Source organism: Populus alba, chromosome 4 (genome assembly GCF_005239225.2).
Source record: "Populus alba chromosome 4, ASM523922v2, whole genome shotgun sequence".
NCBI classification, from domain to species: domain Eukaryota; kingdom Viridiplantae; phylum Streptophyta; class Magnoliopsida; order Malpighiales; family Salicaceae; genus Populus; species Populus alba.
In genome coordinates, this window is record NC_133287.1 from 8,905,651 (window position 1) to 8,919,025 (window position 13,375).

General features: G+C 30.6%; 1 protein-coding gene across 1 annotated transcript; it reads right to left on the reverse strand.

Annotated features, from left to right (window-relative positions):
* Nucleotides 1-3,182: 3,182 nt before the first annotated feature.
* On the reverse strand, nt 3,183-5,878 carry LOC118056068 (protein PLASTID MOVEMENT IMPAIRED 2-like). Its single transcript, XM_035068176.2, is given in 5 exon segments — nt 3,183-3,679; nt 3,681-4,552; nt 4,555-5,245; nt 5,365-5,503; nt 5,677-5,878. Coding segments are annotated over 4 exon segments (1,896 nt in total). The 5' UTR covers nt 5,497-5,503; nt 5,677-5,878; the 3' UTR covers nt 3,183-3,478.
* Between the last annotated feature and the right edge of the window lie 7,497 nt (nt 5,879-13,375).

Sequence of the window (13,375 nt, forward strand, 5' to 3'; positions counted from 1 at the left end):
TTCTTAAGAAATGATAATCAATTACTGAAATAGAGTAAAAAAAAAATATAAAACAATAGTTTTGATTGAGTAGTTAACATGAGAGATTTATAATTATAATAATCAAAGTAGAGTTAACCCTGGATATTCCACTAAACTCGCGATTCAAATAATAAAAATGAAATAACTTGATAAAAAATATCAAAAGGATTATAAAAGCTCTTTTTTCTTTAAATACATTTCAAACTCGTTATCTAGGTCATTAGAATAGAAACACCCAATATGAAAAAACCATGAAGTTCAATTCCTAATTAATCAAATATTAAAAAAAAATTGAAAAAAAAAATTCAATTATATAAAAGGATTAAAAAGTTATTCATTTAAAGAATGATGATCAAAATTGAAAAACAAATAAATTTTATATTTGATTGAGGGTTAAAATTAAAAAGAATAATCAAAAGAATAAGGATCAAAACTGACATAAAAAATAAAAACAATGTTTTGATTGAAGGGTGAAATTAAAAAGAATAATAAATTTTACAAAAAATCCAAGAAAAAAATTAAAAATTAAAAGAACGAGTACCACATTAAGAATATATAACACAATCAATTGGAATTGTAGGATGAAATTGAAAACCAATAAAACTCTTACAAAAGTGTCAAGAAACAAAATTAAAAATCCAAAAAATGAGGACCAAATTGAAGTATACAAAGTTTGGTAAATTAGGATTGAATAATGAAATTAAAAACAAATAAAACTTTTATGAAAAAGACAAGATCAAAAATTAAAAATCAAAAGAATAAAAAATAGAGTTGAAATACCAACAACTAAAAGGTCAAGTTGTAATTTTCAGGGGAGAAAAGAGAAAATAAATGGTAAAAAAGATAAAAAAAAGATTACCAATGACAAATTAGATCCTTATCGGCGAAACATGCCGCACTAAAAAAAGACACAATAATGCTTCCAAATACATGTCAAAAAGGTATTTTGGACATTGAGAAGCTCCTAGCTCACCTTTTTTGTTTTTATATATTTAGATAAATACTAAATTACCTATTATTTAACATGTTAAAATTAAAAAGAATCTTCGAAAAAAGATGAAAATACCTCTTTAGACCAATTTTAGTTTTTTTGAAATCTAATGGAATTTTGGTTGTTTCACTGCATTTTTAATTTTTTATATTTTTCTAAATAAAAAGTCATTTTTTATCTTACATGATAAAAAAAAAAAAAAAAAAACCAATTTCAAAGTACAAACCCTTAAATGTCTGCACTGAAAATTTTGCCTTGAAGTGTATCTAGGTCTTTCACTATGCTTTTAAAATGAGCAAAGATATAATCATCTTTGATCAATTTAAAAATGATGAATACACCAGGTGAAAAGATTTTAATGACTCCCAATAGCTAGTTATAAGTTTTTTTTTGTGAGGAATGAAGGTGTCATTACAAGTTCCAGTGAACAGTGTAATGACATCTACAACTATAATATTTTTCCATCAATTTAGCTTGTGTTAATAAAAATAAAGTGGCATATCATAAAAGCAAGCATGACCGACTTAAATAATGAGTGCTTCTTTGTTTGTCAGATGCTAGTGTAGAGACACATGCTACACCGTAGGTTATATCAAAATATTTTTAAATGTTATAAAAAAAAAAAAAAAACCATATAGATAGTAAAGAACTATTTTGTAATGATATTAGAATCGGGTTGTTAGGTCAATCTTTAAACCCTTGAAACCTTTCGGTCCAGGTTCTCGCCTAATTAACTCATGTGGAAATTTGTCTAATATCTTCTACTTGACTGGTTTAAAAACAATTCAGATAATAAATAAATAAAAATAAAAATGTAATTAAAAAAATAATATTAATAAAACAAAAATTTTGATCAAATTTTTTACCGGGTTTAAAATTAAATTATATGAAAACACTCACGTGCATCCACGTGATCTTCATCGTAATTCACTTTTTAACATTAAATAATATTTTATACATGTAAATTGGCTACGGTAAAATCACTACCCATTTAGTTTATTTTATTATTTTAATACTAATATAATATTACGTGAGATAGCGACCAACCAAATATATGCCTTCACAGCTGATCAAACCACTATATATAATTTATAGACTCTTCTTGTATTTTACAAGGAAACATGCTGTCCAGCTTGAACTGCGACTTTTTATGGGAACTATCATTTTGTCAGGCCTTAATCTGTCTTTCCTAGTGCTTCTAGAAAGAAAATAGGGCACATTGGAAGTAAAGTTCCTCTCAATTTATTTATACAGACACTTCTGTCACTATCAATATTAGATATGGATTGCATGTATTCACCTCCTTTCTTTGCTGTAATGTTCATGTCACTTTCTGGAGAAAATAGATTCATTATATATAGCAGCATGCAACAGGGAATCGTTCTTATGCCTGGACCCTTCGATTTATCTTGACAGACCTGTGTTACAATATTTTTGTTTATCTTTAATCTATTGGGTACTAATTTTTTCATTCACAACCCTCTATTTTTCTCATGTTCAAAGCCTTCATTGTCATGGTTTTGAGGATGTATCCTACATCAAACAAGGAGGCAAGCTTTTTACTGTTCAGCAGATGTTCTAATATTTCATAGGATCTCGTAAGAACCTTGTTAACATCTTGCCTGAAACCCCTTAAAAAAAACACCTTGTCAGTGTCTAAAACCAGACAAAACAGAGGATATGATGAATAGTCTGCCAATCAAGAATCTGTATATAGTTTGGATGCCCATGTTTTCAGTTGTCGATCGTTGGAGGAACTCTTGTCTAATTTCAGGAATTTGTAGATACCTTCATTTCTAATTCTGTCAAGGAGCATGTTATGCAAATGCAATCTGTAATTGTATAGTTGTGTCATTTCATTTGCAGAATGTGTACTTTCGGCAACATAACAGTAAGATTCTTCCAAATTTTGATATCTTGATAGCCTGATGTGCTCCTCAGCTCTCCTTTGGGTCAACAGAGATTGAGTGAGAACCTGATAACACTGGACAAACAATGCAAGGGTGAATTGGCTTTACGCTTATGCCATAAGGAAGTTGCACTTGATCATTTTTGTGTAGAGGATTTCAGCAGTAAATCATCAGCTACACTGCAGTATAAGAACAATTTTAAATGTCGGATGATGCATCCCAGATCCAGAAATGCATTTGGACACAGCAAAAGCATGCTATTACAACTCAAGAAAAATAGCATCTATGGTTTAGATTTATGCACAAGAACATCCAAAACATGACTGCCTTGTTTGAGACATTCAATCTTCCATTGAAGAGTGAAGAATGCCTCCCGCAGTTGCTAGTTTCCAGTGCATGAAAGTGAAGGAAGTGAAGACAAATGAAACTTGGAAGAGTAGCACTTATTAGGAACTTTTGATTTTTTTTTTCTTCAATTGAAACATAAACAAGGAGGAAAAGGTAACTTCACATGCCACATGGTCATAAAAACTTTGAAACACCTTATGGAACCTTGTCAACTCTTTCCAATGAAAAACTTGGCTAAATTTGGCTCCACTGTTCCTTTCTTCTTGATAGTGATTGAAGTTGATCGAGGAGTCATTCGAACTGCTGGAGAACCAGAATTTCGGAGATTGGAACGTCTTGATGGAGTCTGATTACCATTAGCTTCCATGGATTTCCTTGGCGATGGCTGTTGCGGGTTCTCAGCTTCTGTGTTTTGAATTGCTCGTTTGTCTCCACTTTCTTATCTCTCCCTCTACCATTCTTTTACCAGTTAGTGAACTCTCAGTTCTATATATCTCTTGCTCCTCCTCTACCCTTGTCTCTCTGATATCTCTATGAGCTAGTTCAATTTTCATCAATATCTCCTTTTCGCTGGCTTTCAGTGCTTCAATCCATGCATGAGCTGCTGCAACCTTTTTGTCTGCAATTTCTTCAGCCTTGGCTGTATGTCCAGTTAAATACTCATATTCAAACTTTAAGATGGTAATCGATGAACTATGTTGAGAAGCAGAAGCTCTAGATCTCATGGTATTTTCAATAACGTTTCGCAGATTCTCAAGAGCTAAAGACTCTGATGTTTTGACTGCTTGAAGCTCCAGAATTGCCGCCTGCAATTTTCCCTCAGTCAAGTCCATTTGAGACTCAGTTTTATGGATTTCTGACTTAATATTTGCAGTTTCTTCACTGATGAGCTTCTTCTCTTTCCTTGCTAACTCCGTTTCGGTCTTCAACTGTTCAAGTGTCACAGACAGACTGGATAAAATTGATTTTGCCTTCTCCTCAACTGCACATGCAGTTTCCAATTTAGATTTTGCTCTCAGCAGCTTTGAGTTCAGATTTTGAGCAGTTATATCAGCTTTCTCTTTTTCTTTCTCCAATCGAGCTGTTTCTTCTGTTACATCCCTCAGCTCATTCCTTATGATATCCATTGAGGTCATGAACTGAAAACCCTCTTCCCTAATCGAAGCCAATTCTTTCTTAGCTGCGTGCAATTCTTCAGTTATGGACTTCAATGCAGGGGAATCCTCCAACTGCTTGCCTTTCCGGAAACGGTCTCCCAGATGCTTCATACTGTCATTTCTTCCCTTTTGTCCATATTTTTAGCAAGCTTTAGCTCCCTTCGAAACAAATTGGCATCATATAATGTAACAGCCAATTTAGACTCGAGATCTTTCGAACTGCTGTCTTCCTCTTTGGCATTCTTCATTTTCTTCTTACTTTCCACCATTGCAGGCGAGAATTCACTTGCTTCCTTCTCTCTTTGAGCTTGAATTTCTCCAAACTCTTTCAAGGCCTCAATCCGTGTCAACTCAACTGGCATTTGCTCTTCATTTGCCTCGTCAATCTTCTTCCTGATTGCTTCCACGTGGTTCATATTAGACGACAATTTAGAACTTGAGCTTGCTATTTCCTTCTCTATCCGCATTTTCTCTTCCAAAACAGAAACCATCTCAATCTTAAGTTTACTCCGTTCTTGCTTCACACCTTCCAACTCCCTTGTCACTTTAACATACTGATGGCTTTCAGCACTCCCAACAATCAAAGCCTTGTCTTCGTGCTTAATCAACTTCTCTAGCATGTCCATGTCTCTCGTCTGAGCTTTAAACTTGAAGTTAGATTGCTCAATCTGTAAAGCAAGATCTTTCACTTTTCTTTTCGCCTCTGAGAGTCTTGATTCTGCTTTGCCTTCTGCCGACTCTGCAGCCCTTCTACTCTCTTTATATCTAACCAAGTCTCTCTCAGCAAAGCGCAGATCCTTAGCTCTTGAGGAAGACTTCTAGATGGATTCAAAAATACAATATTTACTAACAAAAATTTTAGACTAACTTAAAAGTGCTTAGAATTAACAAAGAAATGGGGTTTAGCGGTTCTCGATTTGTGTCAAATTTATCATACCTCAGGCAAATCCATCTGGGCTGGTTTCTTCAGTGAAGAGCTGCTACTCTCAAGAATTCTATCTCCATACATATTAACGGCTGCTTTCACTGTCCCAATTCTCCTCCTGTCATCAAACACTCTCCTATCCATTTCGTCACTGTTCCATCAAGGGAAAAAAGGAACATTTTCTCAGACAAAAGCTTGTACAATCAAAGTCAAATTGGTACCAATACTCAAATAGAAAAAAAAAAGAAAAAAAAAAAAGCATGCACATAAGAGTACAGCTACTGAGAAAATTCAAGGGGTCTTGATAGACAAAACCAATCATACCTCCTCAAAGTCTGCTACATATATGTCTAGTCCATGTTTAATTCGTAAGCTGAAGCTTGAACTGTGCTTGCTTGACAGTGTTAGAGAGCGAGAGAGATGGGGGGTTGTTTTTGGAGTTGAGAAGGAATGTTTGTTATGGCAAAGAAAACGGCAATGGAGAGAAAGAAGAATTGAATCCGGACGGTTGGCTAGTATTGGAGGAATCGCTGCCGGTGCCACCTGATGATTATTAATACTGGGGACCCCAGACTTGGTGAATTTCCTGGGAGGACAGGACAAATTACAACTTTTTTCTGTCATATGTTAAAAAAAGTAAAAAAACAAATTGTTGATGAACTCATTCGCAAAATGACTTGAATTTTTTTTTTTAATCTGATTCTAGCTAATTTTTTTAATTAATATTGTAAAAAAAAAAATTAGTTGTTAAACATAGCCTCGCAAAATAACATGATTCTTTTAAAAAAAATAACATGAAAATTTTGGATTTAAAATTATAAACTCAGTTTTTATTTAGTTGGGTAATAAAAATAATTAATTTAAATTAACCTGTGATTTGATAACTAGAGATTTTTTTTCCAAATAAATAAATATATAATATGCAATGACTCACAATTTTGTTCATAAAAGAAAAGGGGGCAAAGATATCATTAGTCCATATCTTGCCAGAGCAGATATTGAAGTTTTTAACAATTTATATGTTATTTATTTTAAGTTCTCCAGGAATTAATTATGATATGGATAAACTGAATATCTATAATAATAAGAATGAGAGGATGTGTCTCTTGGTGAGGGCACTGAATTTGAAGATATCACGAAATAACATGGGGAACTTTTTTAAGTCGTTCAAGGTATTTTTTTTATTTTATTAATATAGATATTTGGGTTAATTTTCATATATCTCAGTTAATTCCATGAATTCTGAAGTTAATAATCAAGAAAATCTTCAGTAACCATCACAATAATAACCATAAGACTCGAACATTTTTAAAATACATAGATTGTGGAGGAAGGATAAAAAAAGTTAATAAAGGATTCAACTCATTTTAATTTTCATCCCATCTCCTAAAGCTCAAAACAAATTAAAAAATGGAAAATGTCTTCTCTTATTTTGAATTGAACCGAATTTAATTATTGAAATTACCAATTTGAGAATTAAGAGGAAAAAATTGCTCCCTTGTCGGGGAAAAAAGTACTCAATTTGACAATTTATTTATGTTCACTGCCTAATATCATTGCATTAAAAAAGAAAAAGAAAAATGCAAGATGCTCTACCAATGCAGTTAACATGTGAAAATTAACTAGCTGTAGCTGTAAATTTGGTGTTTGTTTCATAGAAGAGTTGATCGAAAATGACCCTTTGGAAGTTCTTGTAATTTCGATCTATTACATGGCAAGGGGATTATAATTATAATAAATAAATAAATAAATGTGCTGTTACTGCTATAAAAGTTAAACGGGAAAATGAACAAGCAAGCTGATGACCAAAATATTTCGTCTCCACCACGAAGACAATGGCATCTTCTATGTGCGGACACAGTCTAGCCTGTCCACGCATCAAAGACATGGTTGCTCGGTTGTTTTTGTTAGTAAACGGAATCACGCCTGAGCCGTGAACAGCCACCTCAATAACATCGTCCGGCGAACAATTTATCCAAAGCTTACAAGAAGAACAACCATGTGGGAGGAAAGTGATGGATGATGTAAACTTTAAATAAATTTGGGTTTTTTCACTGTTTAATGGGATTTGAAGATTTCCTTTTTAAGGTGGCCGTGTACCGGAGTCTTCCTTCTCTTATAAAATAAGCCCCATCAAGAAATTCTCTTATACTTATATTAACAAAATACAAACAATTATTTTTGAATAGAGGTGAAAATCCTTGGTTATTTAGTAAGAGAAAATGAAATAAATCAATGGAAAACTAGCATGCCTAGGGGCGGCCATGGGGGGAAAGGGAAGCCTTTGGAAAATGGCAAGAAATGTGGTTTGATGGGAATTAAATCAAATTAGCGTGTGATATGTTGGGATAATGATCATTTCAAAGAAAATTTTGAATAAAAACAATAGATGGATGGTTTAAGTAGTGTCGGCCATAAGTGGGGAATTAGGAAAAATGAAATTGTGTAATTATGATATTAAATGTTCTATAAATTAATGTGAGGGTATGAAGGTGAATTGAAGTAAAATTATTGCTTGAGTGTATAGTTGGCATTTATAGAAGTTGATAAGTGTTTTATATTGTATGCATGAGTGTGATTATCATGTATGAAAAATTGGTTTAAGGTTCGTGATGCTGCTATATGTTTATTAAATGTATGGACATGAGAAATTGTGTGGGATAGATACATGTATGTGTTGGAAAGGTTGTGAATGTGAGATTTGACCATATTGAATGCTTATGAATTATTGTGAAAGTTTTAAAAATTTAATTGAAATAGGATGGTTGGTTTAAGGTCTGAATGACATGTAATGAAAATGAAAACTTATTTAAATTGAATGTGTGAGCATGATCGCTAAATATCAAAAGTTGAAAAGTGTACTATTGTATGTGAATTTGTTAAATTAGATTGTGTATTTTATTTTTTATATTGAAAGAAATATGTTTGAAAAATACATTAAAGAAGTTATGACAATTATAAGCTGTTTTTAAAATTGATCGAATGATTAGTTTGTGGGGTTTGAGAGACTTTAGAAGTTAATCTTAATATTAGTTGATTTATGTTGTTTTCACGTTTTTGTATGTTTTGCAATGATAGTGAAAGGGTTAAGTTAAATTTTTTATTTGAAATTAGAAATTTAAGTATACAAGTTTGAAAAAAAAATTGACATGTTAAATTAAATTAGTTCATGTTAGGCTAAGTCATTAGTCTGTTTGGGATTAAATTCGGCTATTAATATTTGGATTAAAATAGAAAGAATTAAATAAATATTGCTGTTTGGTTTCTCTATGAATATGAAAGTCTCAAAAATGTTATTCATTTAAGGATTTTGATATAAAAAGAAAATATAAATATGCAGTTATATATCTTGTTAAGCTGGATATATTGTTAAAGGTTGAGGGGTAAAGGAAACATGAAATTAAATAGATTGTAGGTGTGTGATATATGGATTATTGGAGAGTTTGAATTGTTAAGACATCCCAAATGATGAAAGTTAGGGTTGTTACAACATCCTTGACATGAGAAAAATGAGGGCTATTGCAACATCCCTAGTGAGTAGAAAAAAAAAGTTGTTATGGTAGCCCAAAATCATGAATTGAACTTTTATAATAGTTCAAAAAATAAAGAATCAAGGTTGTTATGACAACCCTAACAAATGAGAGAAATTGAATTATATAAGTATGAGAAATTGCATGTTGAACATTAATTATTAGTGTATGTTGTTTTAGGCATTAAATTGGAATTTGAAAATGTAAGAGTCCTAAGTGAGGATTTAATGTGAAGTCATGAATATTAAATTGTGAATTATAATATTAACTGATGTTTGAAACATGTATGGTTATTAACTGAATTTTAAGATATATAGGTTCGTGATGCTACTATATGTTTATTAAATGTATAAACATGAGAAATTGCGTTGGATAAGTTTTTGGCTTGAGTATGTAAATTACAAGATACATGTATGTGTTGGAAAGGTTGTGGATATGAGATTTTATGATATTGAATGCTTATGAATTATTGTGAAAGTTTTAGAAATTTAATTGAAATAGAATTGTTGGTTTAAGGTCTTATGACATGTAAGGAAGATAAGAATTTGTTTAAATTGTATGTGCGAGCATGATCTCTAGATATAAATGTTGAAAAGTGTGCTATTGTATTGAAATTGTTAAATTAGATCGTGTGTTGTATTTTTTATATTAAAGAAATATGCTTGAAAAATAAATTGAAAAAGTTACGAAAAATATGTGTTGTTTTTAAAATTTGTAGAATTATTAGTTTGTGAGTTTTGAGAGACTTTAGAAGTTGATCTTGATATTAGTTGATTTATGTTGTTTTCATGTTTTTGTATGTTTAACAATGATAGTGAAGAGATTCTTTTAAAAAAATTTATGTGAAATGGGAAATTTAAGTATACAAGTTTGGAAAGAATTTACATTTTAAATTAAATTAGTTCCTGTTATGCCTTCATTAGTCTATTTGGGTTTAAATTAGGCTATTAATATTTGGATTAAAATAGAAAGAATTGAATTGATATTGTTGTTTGGCTTCTTTATTAATAAAAAAGTCTCAAAAATGTTATTCATTTATGGATTTTGATATAAAAAGAAAATATAAATATGTTGTTATATGTGTTGTTAAATTGAATATGTTGTTGAAGGTTGAATGGTAAAGGAAACATGAAATTAGCTAGATTATAAGTGTGTGTTATATGGATTATTGGAGCATTTGAATTGTTAAGACATTCTAAATGATAGAAGTTAGGGTTGTTACAACAACCATGACATATGCTAATTGAGAGCTATTGAAGCATCTCTAATGAGTAGAAAAAAAATGTTGTTATGGTAACCCAAAATCATGAATTGAACTTTTATGATAGATAAAAAAAAAAAAAATAGAGAATTAAGGTTGTTACAACAACCCTAACTTATGAAAATTTAAGGTTGTTACGACAACCCTAACAAATGAAAGAAATTGAATTATATAAGTGTGAGAAATTGCATGTTGAATATTAATTATTAGTATGTGATGTGTTAGGCATTAAATTGGAATTTGAAAATGTAAGAGTTCTAAGTGAGGATTTAATGTGATAACATGAATATTAAATTGTGAATTGTGAATTGTAATATTAACTATGTTTGAAAAATGTACGGATATTAACTGGAATTTTAAGATGTATAGGGATTTTAATGGTTAAATGTTAATTAATGATATGAACTCTAATTTTTATTGTTTAGGAGTTGTAGGAGAAACGTTTTGAATGGGAACCAACTTCTCTCATAATGTTTAAAGTAAAGGTTGCTCCCTTGTCCTTTTTAATTATTGAGTTTTCTCTCATAATGTTAGAATATAAATGAAATAATACGTATTATATATAAGTTGTTCATCATGAAAAAATATACCTATAGGGTGGAAAAGTAATATGTAAAATTGTAATTGATCATGTCATAACCTTATTTTTATTTTTTTAGAAATAATACAAAAAATATCAAAATTCTAAAAAAAAATGTTTTCAACATGATTTGGCTAATTTCTAGTCATTTCATAATTTTGACCATATCGCTTATTGTTTTTGTATTGATGATTTCAAAAAATAAATCAATCAAACAAAAAAAGATTTTTTTTAGTGAAAAAATAATAAAGACTAATTTATATAAAAAAAAGTTTGGAATTGCAAGAGAGTGATTTAAAAAAAAAAAAAAAAGTTAGAAAGTGGTTGAGGTTTTTAGAGAAATAAAAAAAAATTGATAGGTGTTAAAGATTTTAAAGATTAATTATGAAAATAATATTTTGAATAATATAAATAAGTATGGGTTATACACACACAAAAAAGGAGTAAGAGTATTAGCTACAAGAAAAAGCCCATACCAAAAATAATTTCTCTTCTTTCCAAATACATGCCAACACCCATATAAACCACCAAAAAAAAAACAAAAAGGGCCATAAAACATGTGATTGCCACAATCTTTTCTCCTTAAAAAAGCCAAACAAAGAAAAAAAGTGTCTCCCATGTTTTTCTCATTCACATGCACACACATTCTCCTTCTTTCAAAAAAGACCCTCTCTCTTAATCATTGTCAATAACATTTCATCTTCATTTTCAACCTCTTGAAAAACAAGAAGCCAACCTGTCAATTTCTCTCTTTAAACAAAATAAAATTGTGACCCCTCGTCACTCTCTAGGATAAACATAAAAACTAGAAAAGAAAAAATAAAGTTTTTTTAAGAGAAAAGGGCTGAAAAAGAGTCAGCCCTTCCATTTTTTCTAGTAGAAAATCACCCCTTCCATTTTTTCTAGTAGAAAATCACAACCCTATCACTGTTTATACATACAAAAGATCACCTTCTATATTGTACACCACCTCAACAAACCAAATGACGTTGTCTTTTCTTCATTACCAAAATTGTTTTAAGTTTATGTTGGGTAAATTTTTATTTTTAAAATACAAGAAATTCATTTGAGCCATGGATAGCCTAACTTTGAGCTAATAGTTCCTTCTTAACCTATAGCTTGCCAATTATTAATAAAAAATTGCATCTTAGTATTGAAAGACGTGTGGATCTCGACCAAATAAATACTTTTAAAATTACATCTTAGTGATTTCATACCAATCATAGGACATGTAAAGGCAATCATTAAAATTTATGAAGTGGTCCTAAAACATGAAAAATAATTTCTTGAAAACTCTTTATTGACTATTTTTTCAAAGTTCTTGACAAAAAAACTAGTAAAATAAAAATAAAAAATAGCCTATGACATTGGATGACATGGTGAACTCCATCGGTAATTGAGAGTCGCGACATATTTGGGTGGTGTGGACCTTCATGGATAAGAGTTGGTTTACCATTTTAAGATGACTATGATACTTGATAAATATGTTATCATATGAGTATATTTTGATAAATGTTGAAAAGATGCATATAACCAAAAAGAGAAATTTCAAATGGTTATTTACAATAAATGATTTGATAAAATCCTTTAGAAAGTTAAAGTAATAAAGCACCACTTTCCATCAAAATAAATAATGATGCACATAACCAAAAGGGAAATTTCAAATGGTTATTTACAATAAATGATTTGATAAACTCCTTTAGAAAGTTAAAGTAATAAAGCACCACTTTCCATCAAAATAAATAATGAGTGGACAATGGTATAAAAATACCATAATTGGAGGGCACCATTCGAGTAGAAGCCAACATCATGGCTAGGAGAGTTTGTCATATTCCAAGAAATAGTAAACTCAACATATCTTTATTTGTTGCACAAGTTTCAAGCTACACAATAAAAAGGTAGTCAAACAAATTAATCACACACACATAAGGACCAATTTAGAAAAAAAAGAAATTTGAATTGCAAGATAGGGAATTTTAAAAAATTAAAAGCTATAAGGCGATAAAAGTTTTTAGAGAAACTAAGAAAATAGTAGATGATTGTGGAAGGTTTTAAAGATTAAATGTGAAAATAATATTTTGAATAATATAAATAAGTTGTTACACACACACACATATAGAAGGAGGGGGTGAAAGCATTAGCTATAAAAAAGACCCCACACCAAAAACATTTTTCCTTGTCTTTCCCCATACACACCAACATCCCCTATACACACCAAAACACTTAATCTCTTATAAATCACCAAAAACAAATTGAGAAAGGCCACAGAAACCTATGACCCTCGTAACCATTTCTCCCCCAAAAAGCCAAACAAAAAAAAGGTGTTCCCACATTTTTCAACTCACTTGTAAAACACACATTCTTCTTCTGTTACAAACATATATAAAAAAATCCATATCTCTCCATCATTTCCAAGAATGTTTAATCTTCATATTCATCTTCAACCTCTTGTAAAATAAAAAGACAACCTATCAATCTCTTTTTTTAAACAAAATAAAATTGTGACCCTCTTTACTCTACATAAAAAAAGGAGAATCGAGTTTTTTTTATATAGGAAAAAGGATACCCCTTCTGGTTTTTTTATAGTAGAAAATTATAGCTTCATCACTACCTTTACACACCAAAGATCACCTCCTACATCGTACACCACCT